The sequence below is a fragment of the Aethalodelphis obliquidens genome, unplaced genomic scaffold (genome assembly GCF_003676395.1).
Source record: "Aethalodelphis obliquidens isolate GAN/ISIS:26980383/991018 unplaced genomic scaffold, ASM367639v1 scaffold43, whole genome shotgun sequence".
NCBI classification, from domain to species: domain Eukaryota; kingdom Metazoa; phylum Chordata; class Mammalia; order Artiodactyla; family Delphinidae; genus Aethalodelphis; species Aethalodelphis obliquidens.
The window spans coordinates 13,543,709-13,569,344 of NW_020837987.1; the positions used below are offsets into that span (position 1 = coordinate 13,543,709).

The following is a 25,636-nucleotide window of genomic DNA, read 5'->3' on the forward strand; positions in this document are numbered from 1 at the left end:
CACCACACACCTGGGAAAGAGGTGGGGCTTCGGCCTTAGATGGCTGCCAGGTCCCAACGGTGCAGCGAGGTCCAAGGGGGCCAACAGGCTTAGGGCAGTGACCACACACACCTGGGACGGTAGGCTCCGTCCCCCAGCACAGGTCCCCCAGCACAGCGGAAGGGGTTCACCCCAAAGGCTGGTCTCCCCAGAAAGGGGCGTGGCAACCATTCCCCCAAACAAAGGCGTTCTCACCGCTGGTTCTGATCCTCTCCCTCCCCCAACCCCGTTCCCCAATAATACACAAAAGGCCATTAGCATCCAAAATCTTTTTAATAACAAGGTAGGATCTGGGGTTAGTTCTTGTAGCCACGGCTGGCCCGTCGGCCTCTGGCGCGCTCGAACTTCCGGCCCTTGGAGCGTACATAGGGTCTGCAGAGAGAGAAGGGAGGGTGAGAAGAGGCACACATTACAGACAAGTGAGGGACGCCCCCGCCACCTGTCTGGCTGGGAGCTCAGAAGAGAGCTGCTTGCTCTAACAGAGAAGCACAGGGACACCAGAAGGGGGCTTCGCTCAACCCAAGCAGCCTGAGTGGTGACACCAAGTCCGCTGCTGGAAGAGCCTGGCAGCGCAGGAAGCAACACTGGCAGGAGTGGCTGCTGAAGCGCCTGCACTGGGCCCTGGGGCCATCCACCTGGGCGCCCCAGCGCTGGACAGAATGCAGGCCCCACCACAAAGACGGGGACAGCCCTGGGAGGCCTGCATCTGTGATGCTGGCTGTGCAGGGAGCTCGACACCCGAGGAACAGAACTTTAGGCAGTCTTGAAGGAAAAGCGGGTAAGAGGGTGGGGGACTTCTAGAGAGGCCTGAGGCTGGACTAGTGGGAGAAACAGGAGCAGCTGGAAGCGTGGCAACGCCTAGACCTGCAGGCTGGGGTCCAGGGCTAGGTATACTCACTTGGTGTGGCTATGCGGGGTTCCTGGGGCTTTGCCGAAATGCCGGTACACCTCTCGGCCCTTGCGAGGACCTGGGGAAGGGAAGGAAGCGGTGGCTCAGGCTGATCTGGGGGGGGGTGGGAGTGTCATTGACCGCCCAGGCCTGGCAAGGTAAAGGCTGCTAGTAGTCCCACAGCTCTTTACAGACCCCCTCAAGCCACTAAGCAGCACTCACCAGACAGGAGGACAGTGCCACAGCCCTTGGGCGAGTCCAGCGCCAACTGGTCGAAGGTGAGGATCTTGCCCCCCGCCTTGAGGATGCGGCTCCGGGCGCGGCTGCTCACTCGAAGAGCACACACCTGGGGACACAGAGGACAGGTGTGGCCAGAGCCCCCTGGAGGGCGACCCAGGGGCTGCTGGGACTTCCTGTCCACTGCCCAGGCCCAGCAGGAGTCCCAGCTGCTTCCTCGGCCCGATCACCAACACCACCAACTACTGGAGGCAGCTTCCTGAGCTCACGACAGCCATTCTTACCACTTTACTCCTAGAAACCCCTTTAACACCGCAACCTGAAGCTATTATGTATAAGGAAACTGAGGCACAAAGAAATCCAGGACTTTGTCCAGAGATTACAAAGTGGCAGAGAAATCCAGGTCTGAACTCTGGCTGTCTGGGTCCAGAGCGAGTACCATCAGCTGGGCCCCAGAAGGGGCTTGTCCAGGGATACCTGCTATCAACAATGTGAGGGACAACCCACCCCCCACCCTTCAACCCAGGCACGACGCCTGCCTTACCCAGAGGTGAGATGAGCCTGCCGGCGGCACGAGAAATTGAGCCGGGTCCACAGGAGCTCACCGTGACCCACCCAACACGCTCCTGAGCCCCCTCCCCGCTCACCTTCAGTTTGGGCACCTCCTGGACACGCACGTCGTCCGTTATAGTCCCCACCACCACAGCCGTTTTGCCTTCTCGGCCAGGAAGCTTCATCTTCCGAATCTGGGGCGGTGGGGATGAAATGCACATTAAACAAGTCCCTTGTGGTGGTTAAATCCAATCCCACCCATTCAGGCATCCCAAGAACCAACAGTTGTGTCCCGTTTGGGCTAAACCTACCCATGCCACACCTCTCAAGCTAGCACAAGCCTAATCTCAGGTCCAGTCTGGGAAAATCTCCAAAGAAAATACAAACAGATTCCTCCACGGTTCTCTCCTACAGAAAGCTTCTGACACAGAAGATGCTCTATAACTTGAAACCTCAGGAAGATCTCATAAAGCCACTGTAACCCACCCCCAGACACACACGATGAGAAGGAAAATGAGACCAAGAGGCCAAGCCAGTCCCATGCCCCCACTATTCAGCTACAATCAGAGGGTCAGAGCTCTGCACCCACCACTGGATGAGGTTAAGCCAGCTGATAGCCAAGCCGCTACCAGAGAGCTCCAAGCCCGCCCTTCCACCCGAAGTCCAGCTCCAGACACGATCCAGTCGCTCCCCAGGCTGGCTATGCCCTCCGCCTCAGCCCCTCACCATCCGGGAAAGGGACAGAGGTGGCCGGTTGCTGCGACTCATGAACAACCTCTTCAGCACAACTTGATTGAAGGTGGAGTTGGTTCGCCTGGCCAGAAACCTGTACAGCTGGAGGGGAAGGAAAACGAGCATTAAACCCGGGGCAGCCCACCCGCCAGCCCACCCGCCCCCCTCCCTCCCTCTCAGCTTTCTAACGAAGGGGCAAAGAAGTGACTTAGGGCTTTGCCCCATCCCGTTAAGCCCACGGGAAAGAGCTGGCCTAGGTCCCTCCTGGCCAGGGACCCAGAAAATCCCCCTCCCCACTGGTAAACCAGCCCAGAGGCTGAAAACACTGGAATCTCCAGAAGCTAAGGGAAAGCAGCAGAGATCTGAGCCTGCCCTGAAGGCCCCTGCAAGGAGCCCAGGACCAATACCAGCATGGAGGCTCTAGAACTTGTATTGATATCTCCAGGGTGGCCTTGCCTAGAGGGCTTAGGCCCCAACCTCACCTTGACCAACAGCCTTAAGTAGATGTCCTGGCTCTTGGGCTCCTTGCGTCGAACCTTTCGGTCCTTGTTGTGGCGGATGTCAACTCCCTGCAGGGGTGAAGGGAAGACCATGAACCCAACTCTGATCCGGCAGATTCCTCACCCCATAAACAGTTATTCCTCACCTCTAAGGAACAGCTACAGCCCCAGTCTCTGGAGACAACAAATCCCAGATCACCACTGGGAACCCTCTGGGAAAATACTTAAAACTCCCCGGGCCTCAAGTGACTTTGTTTAAAAAAAAAAAAGGAGGGGGACGCCTAATTCTACACAAAAAGCCTTCAACACACGGCACACAGCACCGTGAAAGACCTTAACACAGCAGCCGCGTTAACCCAAGTTTTTACTTTTTTAGAAACTATATTTTTCAACAACGTAAGTATTATTTAAGCTCCCAAACCTTGCTCCCATGCGTGGAGCGTTATCAAAAACATTTAAACCAAGGGCAGACTCCAAGTTCTTATAAAGGAAACGACCCTTTTTTCTAGAACTTACTCTGCATAGACCAACCCTAGAACGACCTCCTTATGAAGTATAGTTTCCCACAGTAGTGCTAAAACTGAAGGGAGCCCACGATTTCCACTACACCCCCTGCCTGCTTTCCTCCAAGTTTTTCAGGCTGTGTCATGAGTTATAAAGAACTACCTAATTATTAATTGTTCTCATTTATCCAGCACTTAATGTATGCAGGGACCCGTGGTGAGCACCTCCTTTGACTTATTTCTTCTCGAACTCACATCTTTGAGGCATAATTACTGGGTCTCCAATTAACAGATGCTTTCTGCGCACAGGAATGCTGATACGGTGGGTAGGGAACTGAGACTCGAACGGAAGCCTGCCTGGCCCCCACACTAGGGCACCGGACGCTTGACACCCCCCCACCCCGCCCCAGAACCCAGCTTTTCAGGCTGGGGAGTGACGGATCCAGGGACAGCACAGGCAAGAGTGGCTGTGGGAGCAGCGCCTGGGTCCGAATCCTGGCTCCGCCACTTACTGGCACTGTGACCCCGGTCATATTACTTAACCTCCTTGCCCCTCGATTTGATCATCTATTCGATAGGACCTATAATACAGAATTATGGGAGGGGCGGGAGGTTGAGAACGCCCATTCCTGGTCTTCGGGCTCCCAAAATAGCTCCCCACAGCGGGAGTCGCCTCCTTCGAACACCCCGGAACCCCTGCCTCACTCTGGAACGTCCCCAGCGCGAGACCGCGGCGGATGGCAGCGGATGATCAAGCCCCGAACGCCGCAAAACGCGCTCACCATGATGGCGCCTCCTCCTTAGCCAGGTCCGGAAAGAGAGAACAGAACTAGGATGGGCGGGGAAAGCCTTCAGCGAGTGGCGCCTACGTGACGTCACACGGGCGCGACGCGGCGCTCTACCTTGACTCATGTCTCTCTATGGTGAATCGGAGGACCAGCTAGATGGGCGATTCCGGAATTGGGTGGAGGAACATCTAAAGGGGAACAAGCGCTACGCCAAGGAGGGAAGGGCCAGCACGTCGGAGGCCTCTCTGGCCCTATCCAGTCCCTGTTCTTGATAGTCTTCCGGCAGAAGGGGATCTCGGAGCCAGAGAGATGTCGCGCGGAGCTAGGAAGACGTGTCGTGCGGTGACGCTCTGGCCCGACGCCGAAGGCCTCTCTGTGGCTCCCGGAGGACCTAGAGGGCCGAGTATTGGAGGTGAGGAGGCGGGGCTGGCGGGGCTAGTCGGGACCTCGGGAAACCTCTGACCTCAGGCTTTGGGCGTTTCCCTATCAGGCTCACATCTGCCTTATCTCGTGCTGCGCTTCCCAGCTTCGGCCGCAGCTCGGGAAGTCTTACTTGAGGTCTAATCCGAGATCTTGCTGCAGCCCAGTCTATGGCATTCTGTATTTCCACCTTTTAGGTTCAGCTTCTCCCTCTGCCCCCAGATGGCCCTTCCCTGAACCCTACTCAGCCCCTGCTACCTGGAGGCTGCTTTTCCCAGCCGAGAGATTCAAGTGGCCCAGCGGGTTCGGTTTGAGGGACGTGCAAGGTACTGGAGCACAGAGGAGGCAAACTGAGGCCCCCGGGGCTTGGGGGATGGGGTGGAGAGAGGGATGAGTAAAAAACTCCTGAAAGAGAGGGGAGGAGAGACTCAGGGAGACAGAGATTCAAAGAGGAGGAGGAATGGAGACCCAGAAGGGGAGTGGAAAGAGACCAAGGGTGGCGAAATGGTGACCCGGGGAGTTAGAAGACCTAGAAAGAGAGGGAAGGTAGAGATCCAAGGAGGAGAAGAGACAGAAAGATGGTGATACCATCTGTAACCGAATTCAATTCTTGGCTTTGCTACTTACTAATGGTGTGACCTTGGGCAACCTCTCTGTGATTTGGGGCAAGTCGTGTAACTTCTCTGTGCCTTACTTTCCTTATCTGCAAAAAGGGGCGTCTATTGCTGTTATTAGCCTTTACTGGATGGGACCAGATGGACTGGTTGGGGCAGTGATGAAGCTGACTTGTCCACTTGTTTTCGTGGAAGCCCTGCAGCACTGCTAGCTTGGCCTCCTTTCCTCTGCCCTTCATGCTCCTACAGGCCAGGCCTGCACCATGAGGCCTGACTCCTTGTCCATACCACCTTCCCATGGCCTCCGACCCAGGGCCAGGGTCTTACTGATGTGATAACACAGCAGAGGGCCTGCAGATGAATGGACACCTTGAAGCAGAGGAGCAGCAGGACCAGGTAAGTGTCCATCTGAAAGTCCAGATCACCATACGATGGAACACAGTTTCCTTCTCTCCTCCTTGACCCTGTTCCTTGGTCTTTGAGTCCCGGCCTCTTTGATTACTGTATCTGTCTTTCTTTCCCCTGGAGCCCTAAGCACACGCACTGTGTTTCCCTGTCTCTCCATCTTTCTGGGTTTCTGTCCCTCTCTCCGGGTTACTTTTTGGCACATGTTATCTGGTGCTGTTGTTGTTCTCAGTTGAACACTAGGTACATTGATTGGTCACCTGATATTATTCTTGCCATGATTTCTTTCAATTTCATCGTGTCTTTGCCTCTCTGTATCTCTGTCAACATCTTTGCTTTCTGTCTCTTGGCTTCAGTTCCTCTCAGCCTCTAATATTCTCTCTGTCCTTCACCCCTGACCTAGAGGTCTCTCTCAGATACTCCCAGTCTCTCTCCTGAGTCTCCGTCTTACCGTGTAACTGGGTCATTCACTGGGCAGATATTTATGTCATGCTGCCCCCACGCTAGCTTGTGCCCAAGGTAAATAGTTTGTGAATTAATGAGCCTCTCCTCCCTGGTTTTCATTCTGAAAGTGTCTGTCCCCATGTCTCGCTGTGTCCATCATTTTCTGGGTTTTCTTATGTCCTTACCTTGCACATTTTTTAAAATCTATTATTTATTTTATTTATTTATTATTTTTGGCTGCGTTGGGTCTTCGTTCCGTGGGCTTTCTCTAGTTGCCGCGAGGCATGTAGAACCCATGGCTCGAACCCATGTCCCCTGCATTGGCAGGCGGATTCTTAACCACTGCGCCACCAGGGAAGCCCACCTTGCACATTCTTAATTCCATTGTCTTTGTCTTTTTGTTTGTATCTCTGCTTTTCTTTATGTCTATCTCTCTGACTCTCTGTAACTGTCTGAAAAAGAGACAACACTCTCTCTTCAAGTCTCTTATTGCCTCTGACTCTGGTTCACTGTTCCCTTTTACTGTTTTTGCATATCTCTGGGTCTTTGTTAACTGTGTTAGGGTCATTCTCTATCTGCAGTTAAAGACCTTCTCCCCCTTGCCCCTTCTCTTTATAAAGTCAAAGGATGGGAGAGGCCCACTTGCCCTCAACAAAGATGGCGACAGGGGCTCTGGCCATGCTCCCGTGAAGCCGCCTCTGCTGCGCGTGTGCCCTCACCTACAATGGCGGCTGATCTCGCGAAGCGCGCTACCCCGCCCAGTTCTCCCGCTCTCCCGCGGCAGGCCCCTGCGCCAAGCTCGCGAGTCTGCTGGCCCCGCCCCCGCACGCTCTTATTGGTGCAACTTAGGCCGGCCGCGCGGCCATTGGCTGAGCGGATGCACACCCTCCCCCCCACCCCTGGGTCTGATGGGGGGCAGTTGGTGCTGACTTGAGTGGCCGCCTGGAGGAGGATCCGGCGTGTGAGGAGGGTCTGGGGTGTCGGGACAGGGACCCGAGTTAGGACGACTGAGGGAGCAAGAGGAACAGATACGCAGGCCCGGGACTTGGGTACTAGGGGTGTGGGATGGAGATGGAGAGCCAGAACCAGGACTGAGGGATCCAGGAATGAAAACCCAGGTCTGGAACTGGGGTGGGGATGGAGGGCCGGGACCCGGGGAACCGGAGACAGAGACTCAGGCTTATGGATTGGGGGGACCTATGGATGGAGACCCAGGCCCTGGTCTGGGGTACATGGAGGGTGGAGAGAATGGAGACCAGGCCAGAGACCTGGGGACCTAGGGACCAAGGCGCAGGCCCCAGAACTGGGGGAGATCTAGGGCTCTAAGTGGGGGGGGGAGTCAATGCAAGTTTAGGGGTGGGGCTTGAAGAGCTGCCCAGGGTAGGGGGCAGAGGTGGCTCCTGAGAGTGAGTCCACAGATGGGGGTGTGTCTGGGGCAGTTCTGCGCCTGGGGAAGGTGAGGGGCAGGACTGATAGGTGACTGGGTGGGCGGGGCAGTGGGGAACAAAGGTGAGCTGGAAGGAGGAGGCAGAAACTGGGCAGAGGGCAGGGGGAGGGGACCTCAGGCCCAGCTCCCACTCTCTCCCTGGAGAGCAGGCGGCCAGACACCCAGGTCAGTGCTTGAGGTCCAGCTCTTGGCTCCTGTCCCTTGCAGGTGCCTGCGTGTGGCTCCTCTACCTCTCTGACCCCTTAGTTGCTCCATGTCACACCCCTTTCTCAGTTTCCCCAGCTACTACATCCCCTACCTCTTGCCTCTCCTGTCTGCTCTTTCTCTCCTAACTCTGTTGTCTGACTCTCAGAGGGCCTCTGGAGCCCCTAAACTCTCACTCTGCTCCCTAAGTATCTTTCATTATATTAGGTTTCATCTCACTGAAGCTGTTTGTCTCCTCTCAGTGTTTCTCTGGCTCTCAGACCTTTTTCTTTGTGTCTCAGTGCCTCTTCCTTGTTACTTTCTCCATCTGGAGTTGACTGTGTGTAGGTGTGTGGGGGTGTTTGTGTGTGTGTGTGTTCTGTTGTGTTTTTCTCTACCTTTGTATGTCTATTTATATGTCTCCACCATCCTGATCTCTCTCCTTTGCATTATTTTTCTCCAAAGTCCTTAATTGTCATCCAACACGATATGTATTTTATGTCTATCTTGTTTTCCTGTCTTCCGATTGGAATATAAACTCCACGAAGGCAGGGATTTTTGTCTGTTTTATTCCCTGCTGTGTTTGCTGGGCCTGGCACCATGATTGGCACATACTACTGAATAAATATTTGGGGAATAAAGGAATGAATATTTGCATGCCTGGGTGTGGACCCTCCAGGATGCTGGCCTTCCTGGCCAGCTGACCTCTGCCCTGCGTCCTCAGTCTTCCCACACTTTGTCTGGGCCTGTCTGGTGCTCCCATCTTGCCTGTCAGCACCCCTCATTGTCTCCTCTTATCCACAGGCCCTGCCCCTGCTTCCCTCTGCCCACCATGGGGGTCCTGGACTCTGACTCCTACCCTCCTTCCTCCCCACAGAGGCCAGAGCAGGAGCTGACCTGGAGCTGGGGCCACAGGCCTAGGAGCGCCCTGGACAGGGTCAAGGCCATGGCCCCCCCACCGCCACTGCCATTGACCCCCAGCACCCCACTCCTGCATGGCGAGTTTGGCTCCTACCCAGCCCGAGGCCCACGCTTCGCCCTCACTCTCACACCACAAGCCCTGCACATACAACGGCTGCGGCCAAAGCCTGAAGCCCGGCCCCGGGGTGGCCTGGTCCTGCTGGCTGAGGTCTCAGGCTGCTGCACCCTGCGGAGCCGAAGCCCCTCAGACTCAGCAGCCTACTTCTGCATCTACACCTACCCGAGGGGCCGGCGGGGGGGCCGGCGCAGAGCTGCACGCACCTTCCGGGCCGACGGGGCGGCCACCTACGAGGAGAACCGTGCTGAGGCCCAGCGCTGGGCCACTGCCCTCACGTGTCTGCTCCGCGGACTGCCACTACCTGGGGACGGGGGTGAGGCACTGGGCGGCCTCTCTGTCCTAAGGCCACCTTGGTGTCTCCGCAGATCTCCCTCTGCGGCATCTCTGTGGGCATCTCTGTCTCTACTTTTCTGTGTGTCTGTCTGTGTGATGTGTCTCTCTGGGTTCATACTGCAAGAGTGATGCACAGACAGGGATGGGCACAGAAGGCAAAATCCCAGGCAGAGAAGGATTTGGGTCTGCTGCTCTCATGAGATTTCTGTCTCTGTCCCCTCCCCCCTTTCATGGGTCCTGACCACAGATGAGTCAGAGGCTCCCGGGCTGGTGAGAGCAGCCAAGTGAGATATGCTCAGTCACCACCCTGGATGACAGGCACTCGCAGAGGTCCCCTGGGGCGTCTCAGGAGCCCAGAGGTGGCATCTAATCCAGCTGTGGGGATTCAGAGGAGGCTTTCAGGCAGAGGCCCCCACCTAGGGTACTCAGTTGGCACAGGAAGGTAAAGGTTCCAGGGTCCCCAGCCGGCAGGCCTTCCTTGGTCCTGGCTGGCTGGGGGTGAGGCCCTCACAGTGGAGTAACCTGTTCCTGGGTTCCAGGTGTTTGGGGGTGTGGAAGGTGGAAACCACAGCTCCCCCCCCCCCCCCCCCCGTGAGTCCAAAGGGCTCTGGGATTAGACACCGGATCCCTGCCTTTGTCTCAGCACCTGGGAGGGGGGCGGGCTGTACACCTGGGCCTGAGCTGGTGAGGCCGGGGAAAAAATAACTTTCAACTCCCAGCAGGTTTTGATGCCAGCCCTCCACCACCTCCACTGGAGGCTATTTGCAGTTACTGGTTCTGAGGTGAGGGGCTTGGTGCCCTGACCTCTGTAGACTCCTTCTCCTCTCTCTGCAGAAATCACCCCCGACCTTCTGCCAAGGCCTCCCCGATTGCTCCTATTGGTCAATCCCTTTGGGGGGCGGGGCCTGGCCTGGCAGTGGTGTAAGAACCATGTGCTGCCCATGATCTCTGAAGCGGGGCTGTCCTTCAACCTCATCCAGACAGGTAAGGGCAGTGTCATGATAGAGGCGGGAGCTGGGGGCTAGGACTCCTGAGTCCTGGGGAGTGGTGGTTGGTCAGGGATGGAACAGCCTGCCTCACTTCCTGGTTCCCCACCTTAGAACGACATAACCATGCCCGGGAGCTGGTCCAGGGGTTGAGCCTGAGCGAGTGGGATGGCATCGTCACCGTCTCCGGAGATGGGCTGCTGTATGAGGTAGGGTAGGACCACCCTGCCCCAAGCCTGAGCCCTGCGGGACTGCGGAGGCCAGGGCCAACATGCAGGTGTCTGGTCTCCCACCCTTCAGGTACTGAATGGACTCCTAGAACGCCCTGACTGGGAAGAGGCCGTGAAGACCCCCGTGGGCATCCTCCCCTGTGGCTCGGGCAACGCACTGGCAGGAGCCGTGAACCAGCATGGGGGGTAGGTGGGAGGAGCCCTCCTGGGATAACAGGGACCTGGTACATCTGCACCACATCTTCCCCTCAGCCAGGTCAGTCTGGCTGAGGGATGCTCCCCACACCCCCCAGACATTTTTGCCTGTCTTGTTCTTAGCTGTCTCCCTAGTGCCTAGAACTGTGCCTGGCACACAGGAGGCACTCAGTGAATGCTTATGGAATGAAAGAACTGACAGGGAACCTGGCTCAGTAAGAAGAGTCCGTCTGGAGGTGGCCAAATGGCTGCGGGCAGGCCCCAGGACATGCCCGGCCTCCTCTCCCCATTGTCTGCTGCCCCACCCGTCTGTGTGTTTCTCCTCCCCGCCTGGCACTGTGTATCTCACCCAGCCTGTTTGCTCTTTCCCACCGTATCCGTCCATGTCTGACTGTGAAGGTTTGAGCCGGCCCTGGGCATTGACCTGCTGCTCAACTGCTCCTTGCTGCTCTGCCGGGGTGGCAGCCACCCGCTGGACCTGCTCTCCGTCACTCTGGCCTCCGGCTCCCGCTGTTTCTCCTTCCTGTCTGTGGCCTGGGGCTTTGTGTCAGATGTGGACATCCAGAGCGAGCGTTTCAGGGCCCTGGGCAGTGCTCGCTTCACGCTGGGCACAGTCCTGGGCCTCGCCACACTGCACACCTACCGCGGCCGCCTCTCCTACCTCCCTGCCACGGTGGAGCCCGCCTCACCCGCCCCTGCCCATGGCCTGCCACGTGCCAAGTCAGAGCTGACCCTAGCCCCCGGCCCAGCTCCACCCGTGGCCCACTCACCCCTGCACCGCTCAGTGTCTGACCTGCCCCTGCCCCTGCCTCAGCCTGCCCTGACCTCCCCTGGCTCACCTGAACCCCTGCCCATCCTGTCCCTCAACGGTGGGGGCCCAGAGCTGGCTGGGGACTGGGGTGGGGCCGGGGATGCTCCACTGTCCCCAGACCCACTGCTGCCCTCGCCGCCTGGCTCCCCCAAGGCAGCTCAACTCTCACCCATCACCGAGGGGGCCTCAGAAATGCCAGCATCCTCTGGGCTCCCACCTCCCACCCCTGATGCCCGGGTAGCCATCTCTGCTGGGGGCCCACCTGACCACCTGCTCCCTCCTCTAGGCGCTCCACTACCCCCAGGCTGGGTGACAATGGAGGGGGACTTTGTGCTTATTTTGGCCATCTCACCCAGTCACCTGGGGGCTGACCTAGTGGCAGCGCCCCACGCGCGCTTTGACGACGGCCTGGTGCACCTGTGCTGGGTGCGTGGTGGCATCTCACGGGCGGCGCTCCTGCGCCTGTTTCTGGCCATGGAGCGCGGTAGCCACTTCAGCCTGGGCTGTCCGCAGCTGGGCTACGCTGCGGCTCGTGCCTTCCGCCTTGAGCCGCTCACGCCCCGCGGCGTGCTCACGGTGGACGGGGAGCAGGTGGAGTATGGGCCATTGCAGGCGCAGGTGCATCCCGGCCTCGGTACTCTGCTCACGGGTCCTTCAGGCTGCCCTGGGCGGGAGCCTTAACTCCAACCAAGCTTGGAACTCTCCCGGAGCGGGGCTTACATTCCTGAGGGGGCGGAGCCTGAGCTAGGGGTCGTGGTGTGGCTGCTAGAGTCAGGGCGGAGGCTACAGTGGTCCTGCCTGGTCTCAGGATTGCGCCCTACCCTAGGGGACCAGAGGTGATGCTGGAGGATGTCCCGAATTCCGGGGGTTGGGGTCCTGACGGTCACGGAGAAATGGGCTCGCCCCAAGGGTAGTGCCTGATCAACGAGGGCGGGTTCTCCAGACCCTCGAGAACGGCTCGTAGAAAGCCAGGTCGGCTGAGGGCGGAGCCTGTCTTAACGCGTAGTCCAGTGACGTGACCTGGAATGTACGGGCTGGGGAGGCCTTAGATAACCGGCCCCGTCTACTCCGGTGTCTCCACCAAGCTGGCCAATCAGCCCAGGAGGGGCAAGTTCCCCGGGCGGCGCTCCGATTTGCACTAATGTCCCTCCCCCCGTGGGTGGGGGCGGGGAAGTTCGTTTCCTCCGTCTTCTGTGCGTCCCCCAGCCCCAATCTTCAAAGCAATTGAAAAGGTCTATGCAATAAAGGTAGTGGCTTCATTCCTCTCAGGCCCTCGCCCCTTCCTCCATCCAGCAACCCGTGGGAGGGAACAGACTCTAGGCACTTCCAGCAGCTCCTGCCTTTTATGGACCGAAGCCCAGACCTGCCCGTGGACTGCGGCCAGCGTGACCCGCTGGCCTTGAACTGGGGCCAGGGAGCTGCCTCCTCCCCCACGACAGCTGGCTCTGGGGTTCTCAAGATTTATTCAGGATCGTGTTAACGGAGGCGGTGGGAGGATGGGGTCCCCGACGTGCCGGGGGGCACACACTGAGGACCTTCCCCGCCCCCGCGAGGGAGCGGGGAGGCTCACTTTTTCTTAAAAATATAAATGTATTTATCTGCATCATCACATCCCTGGGGCACCCAGCTGGCCGGCCCGTGGGCCACAGGGCGGGGAGGGAAGAGGGCGTCAGGGCGCAAGTCTGAGTGAGGCGGAGGAGAGCTCCACCTGTTGGGGTGGGGGCGGCCTCACAGGGCTCCGTGCTGGGCCTGGTAGCGGGACAGCACGGCGCGGTAGTGGGACAGCTCCTGGCGCACGGCCACCACCTCCTGCCGTAGCAGGGCGTTCTCCTTCTCCAGGAAGGCCGCCCGCACCGATATCTGGTTCTCCTTGAGCCTCCGGGCGTCGCGGGACCGCTTGGCTGCCTCGTTATTCTTGTACCGCCGGCTCCAATACTTCTCATCCTGGATGGGTGGGAAAGCACTGAGGTCCAGAGGGGCCCCGGCCCAGCGAGAGAAGGGAGGAGGAGCTTTGCTTCTGACTTCAAGGACCAGAGTGCACCTAAGAAACCTACCCCCCACCCCCACCCTGGGCTGCTGCTCACCCAGCAGTGGGGCCTAGAGGATACCCGATCTCCCCTGAATGGGTACCCAAGGATCTGGCCTTCTAGGGCCCCGGCTGCTATGGACAGCAGGCCCCTAGCAACAGCTAAGGCATGAGATAGCCTCCCACCCCAAGCAACTGAGCTTCAAGTCTCCACTGTGCAGAGGAGGCCCAGCTCTTCTCACTTGACAAAAGGCCTGCAGTTAGCTCCCGGTTTGCTAAGGATTCTTGTTCCCTAGCAACAAGACCTTCAGGGTCTGAAGACTTCTCCCATTGAAAAGCACTGCCCTATACATCACCTTTACAGATCCTGGTTGCTAAGGAAAGCCTAGGTTCCCTAGTGATGGGGTTTGGTGTCCCATAAAATCCTCTCAGAGCTGGGCCCTTCTGACCTTGCTGCCAAGGCAACCTCACCCCTCATTAGCAAACAAAAGTGAGGTATAAGTGGTCCCAGTGACCACAGCCAGTCTCTGACCCACTGGCTTTGAATAGAGGCCAGGGAGCTGCCTCCTCCCCAACAGTCCCTGGTTGCAAATGGGCCTATCCTGAGACCTCCCCACACCATTATGTTTAGAGTTCTCCAGTCCTGGAATTGGGCTGTGGAGGAGGACCACTCCTTAGTACAAGGACGACCCAGAGCTCTGAAAGATACCCCTCCATCCCCATTTCATTAAAGCCTAGTCCCTGCTAGCTAGGGTAAACCCACTCCCTAGCAACAAGGCCTCATGGCAAGAGAAACCACTGGTCTAGATTTGGTTTACAGGCCAGTACTCACTGCTTCAAGTAGTTGTGTCTTACACAAGGACACGCCAAAGTCTGTGAGACAAGCCCAAGTACTTCTTGTTAGGGAAGAACCCAGGACTGACAAAGACAGAATGCTAGAGAGATGCAGTCACTGCCCAAAGCACCCCAAATCAGAATGTGGCCCTGGCCGCTAATGAGAACCTGAGGCCTCTTAACAGTGAGTCCAGAAAACAAGGCCTAGAGGGGCTGGCAAAGCTTCATCCTAGGCAGATGCAGTTGCCCTGAAGGATGCCCCAGCTCAGAGATTCAAGGACCAACCCCTGCCTAGCTGGCTGCTCAGAAGAAACAAGCTGATATCACATTCCTAAAGGATGCTATCCTTAGCAACTGGGCCTGGTAGAGCCCGAAGCCTGCCCCAATGAGGGTGTTGGGTCCAACCGACAGGAGAAGCTCCAAGCCTGTAAAACTGTCCCAGCAGTGCTGGCTGAGTCCGAATCCCACAACGATACGGTTTGCACAAATCTCAAGCCCAAACCTCTGTCCCTGTGCAGCCCCTGGCCAAGGAGGACTGGTCCTTAGCTGTAGGTTAGGAGAATGTGAGCTAATCCCAAGTGAGAAACCCAGGTCTGACTAAAGAAAGGGCCACCGCTGGCTCTGGAGCCAGCACCCACGAAGCCTGCGTCCTACACCCAGCAATGCTCACCTTCTGCTCCTCTGGCACCTGGATCTTCCGTGCCTTCTTCATGATTGGCTGGGGCTTAAGTTCCTCCTCTGAGAAGCGATGTCTCCGAGGGTCAAAGGTCTCATGGCCGGGAATACTTGACAGGGCTAAATCAGCTGGGTCAGGTTCAAAGGTCATCAGCACCTCCACCGTGTCTGGGTCCACAGGGCTGGGTGTGTCCCGAGAGGTCAGGCCTTGGGGAAATAGAATGTGCCACCTGAGTGTGTATTTATTTTGGGGAGGGGGTTCCCAGAGGCTACCCCCTGCTCAGGTATCATATCCACCACAAGGAAGGCCCTTATGGGGTTTAACATAAAGCCTGCCAGGGATCAACCTCCCTAATATAAAATATGAAGGTTCCTTAAGCCACAAAGATGCTTAGAAATCATGAAACCAGCTCCACTTTTACACACAGGAACACTGAGGCCCAATCATATGTGACTTGCCCTAAGTAACACAGGAACCTCAATTATTGCTTCTAAAACCTCAGGACTTCAGAGTTACAGCGTTAGCTTCCTTCCCTATAGTCCTACCCTTCTTAACTGAATCCCCAAACAAAGTCTAGACCCCCCGCTGTTCAGAGAAAAGGAATTTAATGCACCGAAAAGACCTCAGGTTAGCTCTTTAAAGAGCTGCTAAGTCCAAACAGTTAGGGACAAGAAGCATAAAGGGCTCTGAGGTTCCAGGTTGGTTCAAGCGTAGGAGAGGCCTGTACCTTTAAGAGAGAGCCAGCTGGGGCCAACCGAGGACACAGGTTCAAGGCCGAGTCACGTGCTGGCGCCTGCTTTCCCGCCCCGCCCCCCTGCCGCCACGGGCGCCCTCCTGTTCCCCAGTCCCGCCCCCTCCCGCGTGACCGCGCGTGCGCGAAGCACGAAGCACGGAGGAGGGAGGAGAGGACTCACGTGGCGCGGGAATGTGCGACTGGGAAGGGGAGGGCCCTGGTCCTGCCCGGAGGTCGGACCAGGAGCAGGTGTGTACAGGAATCCCCAACCTGCAGTCCGCCCCTGGCTACCCCAAGGTGCCAGATGGAGCACACCTTTCCTCTTGCTCCCTGGGGTCTCCCAGCTCGAACCTTTCAACCGCCAAGGATCCAGACCCCTCTGCTCTCTAGGGAACACTCGAGAACCGACCCCCTCGATATTCTCAGGCCCCAAACGTCCTCGCCACTAGGATATACACGATTCTGGGACCCCAAGCCCCTACCCCAGGAATATAGAAAGCTCGGTCCTTGCCCCAATGGAAGACCCAGGATGAAGGTCCCTTCTGAAGGACTCCGGGACCCGGGGCGCCAGCCCCTCTCCACTGGGATGGGGGGGCCGAGGAGGCAGGGCTGCCAGTCCCTTTTGTCCTGGGGAAACAGAAGTCTGTGTCCGGCCCTCGTCTTCCTCCCTCGTAGAGGCCTAGGATTTCCGGTCCTACCCCAGTTCCACCGCTTCCGGGTCCAAATTCTGGGGTGCAGTCCACTCCCCAGTAAATAACTCCACTGTCCTGGGACCCCAATCCCTACTCCTCGAGTATCCAGAGCCTTTGTCCCTCATGTCCCACGTAAAATTCACACGACCTCACCACTGGGCAGGCTTCCTGGAACTTGGGGTCCCAAGTCCCTCATCTCCTATAGGTCCAGGATACGCAGTTCCTGATCCATTAGGGGACACAGAATCCGGACTCCTCTCCCGACATCTCCCAATTAGGGGACCCGGAATTCGGGCATGCAGCCCCAGTCCCACCTTCCTGACCCCCAGATTCTCACACCCCCGCCCTCTGGAGTCCAAGCCCCGCCCAACCAGGGCCCTGCCCCGCCCTAGCCGTCGCACCTGCGCGGTGGCCGCCGGCGGCCCCGAGGGCAGCCCGGGCGGGGGCGTGCCCGGGCGAGGAGCGAGGGGAAGCCGAGCCGCAGGAGCCGGGCCCTGGGGAGGGTGCAGGTGTGCGCACGGGCGAGGGCGCTGGCGACGGGCCGCCGGGGGGCGGCGGGCTGGGAGGGAGCCCATGCTCCAGCAGGAAGGCGTCCAGGTCCACGTACTCCACGTCGCCGAACGGCAGCGTCCGCTCCCACAGTAGCGGCGCCAACAGACCCGGGCCGGGCGCAGCCCCAGGGCGTCCCCGTGGGGACCCGCCGCCCACTACCGCCCCAGCTGAGGCATCCGCAGGTCCCGCTGGCTCCAGGCCCGGCCCGGGGACCGTGGCTGCCGGCGGGGCCGCCTTGCGCTCCTTTTCCTTCAGCAGACCTGCGGGCCAGGGAAAGCGGGCAGGGTGGGGAGGAGGAGAAAGACGGAGATGAAGAAGCGACTCCGAGAGGAGAGAGACACGAGGAACGAGGAGATGGAGCCCCACACCGCAGAGATCCAGAGAGAGGGGGGGCAGGAGGGAAGTGGGGGAGAGACCCGGGAGGGAGGGCAAAGACCCAGAGAGAGGAGGGGACAGAGGCTCAGAGAGGGAGAGAGACCCAGAGAGAAAAGACAAGAGACGGGGGTGGCGGACCGAGAAAGGGATAGAGAGGAAGGGAGACTCAAAAAGAGGGGAGGACAGGGACGCAAAGAGAGAGATGGGGACAGAGACCCAGGAAGGGATAGACACACAGAAGGGGGATGGAAGTTCAGACAGAGGTAGGTGGAGGGTTGGGCAGGAGAGATTTTAAAAATGACAGCTCTGTTAATTCCTCTGTAATCTACAACCCCCCCCCACTCTCTGCGCACTGTACCCCCTCTTCCCTGCCCCCACACTCTAAGGGGCAGGAAGGGGCTCTATTCCTGGGGCACATTCCTCATCCCTAGACTCCATGTGACCCCAGGAGGCCCCGCCCAAGCCCGTGTAACAACCGTGTGAGCATCCGACACACCCCCCTCCCTTCTCCCTGGACCCCAGGGGTCCAGACTCTCGGAACCAAAAGGAAGAGGGGGCTGGGGCCTAGAGTCTTGAATCCTGGGAGTGGACAGGCATGAGAACCGGTACTTTTGGGTCCTGGGTGCTGAGGGATCTAGGGGCCTAAACACCTAAGTATAATATTTGGGTAGATAAAGGTTGGGAGGATGGACTCTTGGCACGTAGGAGGTAGCTGTGGACCCTCCCGGCACTAAGGGAGTAGGGTGTCTGAGTTGGGCGAGATGGGGGCTAGAACTCACAGCTGGCTGGCTCTTTGGGCTTGCTGGTCCCCTGCAGAAGGCTCCGCAGCCCAAGCAGCGCTCCCCCGCCAGGGGGGGCCCCGGTCGGGCTGCCCAGCAGCAGGGGGGCCGGAGTCCTGTCGCTCACGGGCCGCGCCATCGCCCGGCACCTGCCCGCAGGCTCACGGGTTCATGGAGAGGCGAACAGCTGGCTTGCCAGTCAGCAGCACACTCCTGTGGTTCGGGCGAGTGTCTGCCCAGGGGCGGGCGAGCGTAGCTTGCAAGCCTCCAGTATCCAGAACACTGCAAATCCTAGGAGCGACGGGGATTTGCAGTCCTCGGTGCAGAAACGTGCAACTCAAGAGGGTCCCAGGAGACCATACAGTCTGGGTGAGGGGCTGATCAAATCAGGCGGCCGGCTCTTTGCAACCGAGGGTTCAAGGGGACACAAGGCGCTCCTTCTACAAGGTGGGTGAGCCTGGCTCTTGCAAAATCTGCAGCCCTCTCCTAGGAAGGAGGTTTGCAATCTGCACCAAGAGGTGTGCGCGGAGGGCCGGGGAGAGGGCAGGAGGAGGCGGCTGCCTTGAGGCGTGGCCAAAGCAAACTTCTTTCGCGGAAAAAAAAAAAAAAAGCCAAACCAAAACACCCGACGCCACAGAGCGCACCCCTCCTCTCGGCCCCCGCCAGACTCCGGCCTTGCACCCCAGCCGCGTGCCTCCCTCCGGCTGAAAGCGCGGGCCAATGGCGTCTTGACCCCTCTAGACGCACAGCCAATGGGACCCCTGGATCCGCCAAGTCCTGGGAGTGCGAGAGAGGGTCTCAGTGCGTGAAGTTACCTTGCCTTTTGGAGGGAGGCGGGACCCTGACCTACATTCACCCAATGGGAGACGGCGTTGGGGGCGGGACCGTGACCCAGTTTGGGCCAATGAGGCAGACGGGAGGGGGAAGCACATGGCTTTGCGCGTGCTGCCTGACGGGGAGGGTGGGTAAAGGGGTGGGAGGGGAGAAGAGCCGCTTAAAGGAGCCGCGAATCCAAATGACGGGAAACGGGAAGCCAAAAAACCGAGTAGTGGGGTTTAGGAAGACGGAGCTTGGTTTCTAGAAGAAGGCTGCTATTCTTTAATACCCAAATATTTCCCCGCCGCCCCTAGAATCAGACCACTGAGATACAGGAAGTATTCTGTCCCTTTAATAGCTTTGTTTTGGGGGTGACTCCCCCCCTTGTGGGGAGGCTTGGGAAAGGCAGGCGCAATCCTCGATGGGGAGTCTCAGCGACCATGGGGGGTACCATCCACTGTAAGATGACACGGGTGGGGGGCGTTAGTTTAGGGCACGATAGGATGGACCCTGAAGGGAGCATGCAGGGGGCGGGGATGGGGGTGGGTGGGTGGGCCGCCCGGGGCTCTACCACAGGGAGGGCTGCGAAGGGGGAACCGGAATGTACCAGGTTGAGAAGCTGGGGGAAATGGTTTTACTGCACTGGGCTGAACCATAGGGAGGCAGCAGGAGGGTGGAATAGGGACATCCGGTTTCAGCCTTAGTGGAACTACGTGAAGGTATTCATGGGTGGGGGGTATGGGCTGTACCATGTTGAGAAGCCAGAGAGGTAGACGTTAGATCACTGGGCTGAACCACGAGGAAGCAGTGGGGGGGAAAGGGGATTGTACCATGCTGTTTCTCAGTAAGGGAGGTGGGTTGTACCACATGAAAACAGGGAAAAGGATTCGGGCTGTACCATTTCGGAAAGCCATAGTAATAGGCACCACGGACCAGTACTTGATCGTACCACAAGGAAACCAGGGGGCTCGGGTTATACACCAAGTTGCAAGCAGCGAAGAAGACAAATCATGGACCAGCAATGGTCTATGACCGGGAGGTGGGTTGTACCACTTTGACACAAAGGGGGAAGGGAGAAAGAGCGAGTGAGAGCTCAAGAGGCTGGATCATACAGAGCAGCAGAGGGGGGTAGGACTGTATCATATTGAGACACCAAGGGGAGACACATAGGCGGGTTAGACCAAGACGTGGAGGGGGTGCAGACTGGATCATACCATGCAGACGGTAGTTGGGGCCTCGGCAGCGCCTCTCGGGGTGCCGGGGGTCCCTGTTGCCCCTCAAGGCCCTGTGGGCCAAGGGCTGCAGGGGCCGGCCGTTACCGCTGAGGCTCTGGAAGATCTGGGACGGAGGATTCTGGCTCAGGAGTCTCAGGGAGTGCATCTGCCGTGGAAGCGGGGTGGGAAACTGGGAGTGAATAATGAATGGTTCTGGTGACGTCACGCAGGAAGCCCTGCCCCCGAGAGCGGGTGGGCGGGGTCTTGCGCAGCCCCCACCAGATGCTCCAGGGTTGTCAGACTCTCGAATCCCCTCCAGTTCCCTCTCAACCGGGGGTAGGAGGGTAGGTGAGGCAAGGGGACACCCAGGCCAAGGAACGGGTTGGGGGTGGCAGGGAGGGCGCAATGGGCTGCCAGGGTCACCTGGAGGGAGGTGATATTTAGGGCCCTGTCAATGAGGATCCAGGTAACAGTCTCCGAGCAGGGTGGGGTGCTGAGAGAGCCCTGATAGGTGATGAAGCCAAAGGATTCGGGGAACAGGAGCTCCAGGCTCAGGTCTTGAAGAAAGTAGGCATCATCTGCGGGAATATCAGGTCAGAGTGAAGAGGGGTGCCCCTGCTGAACTCCCCTTTGTGCACACCCCAGCCCCACCCTCTCCACCCTCCAATGCCCAGGGACTTACTCTTGTAGGAGATGCGGGTGATGGTGTCCCGGTTAAGGAGGCGGCTAAGGAATGGGTTTGAGCTACCAGCCACCTGTGGGGAGGTATGAGGTGAGGAGATAGGAACCCGGAAGTCCAAGCCCCCAACTCCTTCCTCCCCTAGGACCCCGGAGTCTGGGGCCTTCCAGCCTCCCTCTTCTCAGACCCCAGGTTCCAGCCCCTCCCTCCCGAATCTTGCCTGGGCTTACATTGACAAAGAGGCTGAGAATGGCCAGGCCATTGGGGCCCCGGGAGGCGGCGCTGAGGTTCCCGTAGAGTTCTTGGTTGAAGTGGATGAGCTGCACCTGCGAGGGGAGCACAGAGAGTGGGGTCCCCTGGCAGACAGGGGGGACAGAATGGGCAATGGGTGCAGCTCTGGGCCTTTGGGGTCCCAAGTCAGGTTAAGGATTAGTGTTCAGGGTTGCGGGGGTAGTTCTGTGGAGGAGGATGGGATGAGGCATTAAGAGGAGGGTGAGGTGGGAGGAATTGGGTCGACTCAGGGTGAAGGTCGAGGGTCAGAGGTTATCAGGCATCACCTCAGCAGAGAAACCCTGGTGGTTGATCTGGTGTTCAGAGCCAGCTCCATCACGCGCTCCAAATAGCAGCCGCAGTTCACTGAGTCGGTGGCTATAAAGGAGGGGCCCCCCAGACACATTGACCACAGGCCGGGGTGCAGGCAGGAAGGAGACATGGCGACCGGTGTTGTACAGGGTTCCCCGGAGCTGTGGGAGAGGTGGAGGCCTTCACAGGGATGCAGAGAGAAGACCTTTTCCCTACTGTTTTCCATTCGTACATTTCCCTCTGCCAACAAACATTTAATCATTCAGCATAGTCTGAACACTAATGTCTTTCCAGACTCTGGGCTGGTCCATGGTAGGTGCTCAATACTGGTGAATTTAATTAACAAATATTTATTGAGCTGCTACTATGTGCCATGGATGCCAGGAAGAGAGCAATGAGCAAGTAGACAAAAATTCTGGGCCTCATGGAGCTTCTGCTCCAGTGGAGGAGAGACAGACAATAAATTCTGAATCATATAAGTAAATGCTTAGTTAATTACATCCTATGCTCACACTGGGGAGAACTGGGAGTTCTGATAAAGTATAATAGGACACCCAGGGAATTCCTTGGCAGTCTAGTGGTTAGGACTCTGCGCTTTCACTGCCAGGGTTTGGGTTCAATCCCTGCTCGGGGAACTGAGATCCTGTAAGCAGCACAGCCAAAAAAAGGGGGGGACGACCCATAGATTGGGATGGGGGTGGGGTGTCAAGAAAGGCTTCCATGAGGAAGTGACATTTGAATGGAGACCTGAAGGATAAGGAGGGGTTAGTTGCAAGGAGCAGGGAGAAGGGCATTCCAGAAGGGAGAACAGTCAGTGCAAAGCCCTGAGATGGCCTATTTTAGTGACAGTGAAGAAGCCAGTGGGACCAGAGCCCAGTGAGCAAAGGAGAGAGTGGTGATGGGAGCCAGATGGTGCACAGCCTTGTGGGCAATGATGGGGTATTTTGTATTTTTATTTAAATAATTGAATATATGTAACACACTTGGCACAGTGCCAGGCACATGCTACGTACTGTGTAAGTGTGTGCTGTTATTACTTGTCCTAATAGAAGGATTTTGAGTAGGAGAGAGTGGTATGATCTGGTTTGTGTTTTTAAACATCTCTCTAGCTGTGGGATGGAGAATGGATTGCAGGAGGCAGAGAAGCAGGCCAGCAAGGAGGCAATGGCACCAGTCCAGGTGCAAGATGATGGTGGGAACAGTGGAGGGACAAGAAGTGAAATGCTGTTTAGCAAGGAGACTAGAAAGGACATGGATGGGAAATGGGAGTGAGGGAGGAAATGAGATGGGGAATAGCTCTGAGACTTTTGGCTGAGTGAACGGTAGTGCCACCTCTTATGAGAAATGGTATTGCGGGACTTCCCTGGTGGTCCAGTGGTTAAGACTCTGCGCTTCCAGTGCAGGGGGTGCAGGTTCGATCCCTGGTGGGGGAAGCAAGATCCTACATGCCGCGGGGCGCGGCCAAAAAAAAAAACCACAAATGGTATTGCAAAGCGGGCAAACGCATGGATTCTGGGACCACACTGCCTAGCTTTGAATCCCAGCCCTGGCACTCTCTAGGTGTTTGACCTCGGGTAAGTAACTTAACCTCTCCGTGCCTCAGTTTCTGCATCCATAAAATAAGGATAATAATTGTACCTATTTCATGGGGTTGTTGTGAAAATTAGAGGATTTATCAAGTTTGAAAACAGCGCCTGGCACACTGAGTCTGTTTTACCACTGATTCTAAGAGATGGGAAGACGAGGAGCCATGTTTGAGGAGGGAACAATTGGTGGTCCACTGTGGAGTGTAAGTAGCCTCCTCTCCACCCGTTGTGTTGTAGGCCTCCTTCCCCAAGGCTAGCCTCCCAACTGAAAGCCCTTCCCCCCCACCTCCACTCAGGCCCAGCCCCAGTGGATTCGGTAACCCCGCCCTCCAGGGCCCCTTACCTTCTCTCCCCCTGTGCTGAGTCTCAGCGGGGGCAGAAAGGGGTCATAAAGGACCCTCTTCAGCTCCACATCCACGGGGCTCTGTCGCTTCCCCACAGCACACAGACTCCAGGCTGCGTTCACCAGGCCCCAGAAGGGAGGCCCTGGGAGCAGGTGTGGGGCAGGGAGGAAAGGGAGTCAGAAATATGGACTGGATCCCAAGGCTGGGATCTGCTGGGAAGGCTGTGGTCTGGACTCCTTGGATCCCAGGAGATGAAGGGCTGGGAATCTGGACTCCTGGCTTTGAGGGAGGAGGGGGCTGGGATCCAGAATCCTAGGTCCTAGAAGAATCTTGGAGGAGTTTCCTAAGGACCGCCCCGCCCCCCCCCAACACCTCCAAGTCTCTTTGATCAAACCTATCTTAAATTGTCATTGGGGAAGGAACTACAACTCCCAGCAGCCCCTAGACTGCCAGCCTACCCATCCAGTGCCTGCCTGCCCCAGAGCCCATGGGAGTTGTAGTTCTTTTCATCTCACTTGTACCACAGCCGGATAATGAATGTAGTGGGGAGAAGGAATTGCAAGAGAGGGCTGGACGAGGTGGGCAACGGGGCCACTGAACCTCTGGTTCTCAGTAGGAGCCAGGACCTACCTGCCTCTTTCCCAGGAAACACACACACACTTTTCCAGCCCCACACTCCCTTACCTTCCACTCCCTCCCACTCACTACTTGAAATGCTAATGTATAATGTCCCATGCTGAGCCCCTCGGGTTCAGAAGCTGGGCCTCCTGAGGGAGGAAGGAAGGGGATGGGACTCCTGCGTCCTGCGGGGGTCGGGGGCGGGAAGGAGAGAACTCCTGGGTCTCAGGAAGAAAGCGCCCGGCAGCCCAGACTCCTGGGTCCCCGCCCTGGCTGCACCTGGCACGAAGTTTCCCTGGAGATTATCCTTGTAGCTCCACCAGTCCTCGGGGTCAGGTGCGGGTCCGATGTGAGCTGGGGAGAGAGCAGCCTGAACCCCTCTCCTTGGCACCCTTCCCCCACCCCAGTCAGGGGCTCCTGCCCCAACCCCCAGGCCTTACCTGCCGCCCCCAGTGCGGCCCAGAGTAGCAGCGCTCGAGGGGCGTTCAGACGAGCTGCACCCCCCATCCCCGGGAGGCCTCGGGGCGACCCCTTCCCAATGCCCTGGCCCGCCCTCTCTCAGCTTCTTCCTCTCTTTGTGGAACCCCGACCCCTCCGGACTTCCAGCCTTCCTCTCCTACCCACAGGGAGTGCCAGTTCCCCAGTTACTGAGGCAGCCGGGGACTGAGACGCCCCCACGCCCCTACTCCGCTCTCCTCTCCTCCCTCTCTATGCCTCCCCTTCCTCTCCTCTTTTCCCGAACCCTCCTTCTCCCTCTACCTCCCGATCTTCCTACTCTCTCTGCCTTATGCTTCTCCCTCGGGTTACCTCTGGGTCTCTAATCCACACCCCCCTCTTCGTTCTCTTTTCATTACGCTCTCGCAAGCCACCTAACTCCATACCTCCATCCCGCTTCTCTCCCCTTCTCCTCCTCCTCCCTCGCTCCCGCTCGGCCTCCAGCTCCTCTCCCTCTCCCCACCTCCTCCTCTCCTGCCTCCTCGGTTTCTCCGTCTCTCTCTTCTCTCTCCTCCCTTCCTCCGTCCTCCCCCTCCCTCTCTTTTCTCTCTTGCTGTTATTTAATTTTTCTATCGTTGTTTGGGGGTGGGGGGAGCTCTCACAGCAGAAAACCCTCCTCCTTGGGCTGGCGTGGGTGTGTGTGTGGGATGCCCCAGGGGCAGGATGGAGGGGTCGTTGGGGGGATGGTCCCCAGCTCCCAGCCGCGCTGGGGCCATGGGGGCGGGGGTGGCCCGGACACCTGGGGCCCAAGAGCTGGCAGTTTCCATCCTCCGCAGAAGGGGGAAGGGGGGCGCTTAAGGTGGAGCTGGAAGAGTCCTCGGATGTCTTCCCTCTCAGGGCCGCTGGCCCCGGAGGATCCGGCGTCTCCCAGCTCGCGGGGACCCAGGTTGGAGCCTGCATCAGTGCCTGCAGCCCCCCGCCCAATGCATCACTCGGGCCTCCGCCAGGGGCTCCCTTAACCCGGCGGCGGGATCCCCTGGGAGACTGGCGCGCGATGTGGGCGGCTGACCAGGAGGGGGAGGCAGAGACTTGGAGAGGGAGAGAGAGAGGCTGGAGGAGCCGGGAAGGCAGAGAAGAGAGAGCAGAGGTGAGGTCAGGGAACAGTGGAGGCTTGGGAAGGGAAGGGGAGCCTGAGATGGATACGGAGAGGAGAGCCGTGGTGGAGGGAGATGCAGGGTAGAGATGAGAGGGCAGGCTGGGGCAGTTGGGGGGCTGCTGGGGGAGGTGGTGGCAGCAGGAGAGAGAGAGACAGAGAGACTTACATACATTGAATGAAGGAGATACAGAA

General features: G+C 58.1%; 4 protein-coding genes across 12 annotated transcripts; 1 reads left to right on the forward strand and 3 right to left on the reverse strand.

Moving 5' to 3' along the window:
- Positions 1-151: 151 nt before the first annotated feature.
- On the reverse strand, positions 152-4,339 carry RPL18 (ribosomal protein L18). 4 transcript variants are annotated; one of them, XM_027080077.1, is made up of 7 exons: positions 4,235-4,339; positions 2,932-3,018; positions 2,444-2,551; positions 1,813-1,911; positions 1,151-1,274; positions 938-1,042; positions 152-411 (listed from the first exon to the last, which is right to left on the reverse strand). In XM_027080077.1, exons 1-7 carry the CDS (start codon positions 4,235-4,237, stop codon positions 167-169), a joined length of 771 nt encoding a protein of 256 aa, XP_026935878.1. In that variant the 5' UTR covers positions 4,238-4,339; the 3' UTR covers positions 152-166. The 4 variants fall into 4 exon arrangements, with proteins under 4 accessions (XP_026935878.1, XP_026935877.1, XP_026935880.1 ...); XM_027080076.1 differs by lacking the exon at positions 4,235-4,339 and adding an exon at positions 3,965-4,000; XM_027080079.1 differs by having other exon boundaries at positions 294-411; positions 938-1,007; positions 4,235-4,320.
- Positions 4,340-4,439: 100 nt separating this feature from the next.
- Positions 4,440-12,615, forward strand: SPHK2 (sphingosine kinase 2). 6 transcript variants are annotated; one of them, XM_027080068.1, is made up of 7 exons: positions 4,541-4,652; positions 5,524-5,670; positions 8,631-9,105; positions 9,960-10,109; positions 10,226-10,320; positions 10,412-10,527; positions 10,936-12,615. In XM_027080068.1, the coding sequence occupies exons 2-7, from the start codon at positions 5,632-5,634 to the stop codon at positions 12,026-12,028; spliced, it is 1,968 nt and encodes a 655-aa protein (XP_026935869.1). In that variant the 5' UTR covers positions 4,541-4,652; positions 5,524-5,631; the 3' UTR covers positions 12,029-12,615. The 6 variants fall into 6 exon arrangements, with proteins under 6 accessions (XP_026935872.1, XP_026935869.1, XP_026935868.1 ...); XM_027080067.1 differs by lacking the exon at positions 4,541-4,652 and adding an exon at positions 4,873-4,986; XM_027080071.1 differs by lacking the exons at positions 5,524-5,670; positions 8,631-9,105 and adding an exon at positions 4,858-4,986 and having other exon boundaries at positions 4,440-4,652.
- Positions 12,616-12,791: 176 nt separating this feature from the next.
- DBP (D-box binding PAR bZIP transcription factor) lies at positions 12,792-18,996 on the reverse strand. The gene is made up of 4 exons (XM_027080075.1): positions 18,015-18,996; positions 16,710-17,120; positions 14,878-15,089; positions 12,792-13,291 (listed from the first exon to the last, which is right to left on the reverse strand). Exons 1-4 carry the CDS (start codon positions 18,151-18,153, stop codon positions 13,076-13,078), a joined length of 978 nt encoding a protein of 325 aa, XP_026935876.1. The 5' UTR covers positions 18,154-18,996; the 3' UTR covers positions 12,792-13,075.
- Positions 18,997-19,084: 88 nt separating this feature from the next.
- CA11 (carbonic anhydrase 11 (inactive)) lies at positions 19,085-24,817 on the reverse strand. The gene is made up of 9 exons (XM_027080074.1): positions 24,294-24,817; positions 24,133-24,207; positions 23,235-23,377; positions 21,281-21,466; positions 20,954-21,049; positions 20,727-20,799; positions 20,468-20,622; positions 20,045-20,210; positions 19,085-19,287 (listed from the first exon to the last, which is right to left on the reverse strand). Exons 1-9 carry the CDS (start codon positions 24,358-24,360, stop codon positions 19,262-19,264), a joined length of 987 nt encoding a protein of 328 aa, XP_026935875.1. The 5' UTR covers positions 24,361-24,817; the 3' UTR covers positions 19,085-19,261.
- Positions 24,818-25,636: the final 819 nt, after the last annotated feature.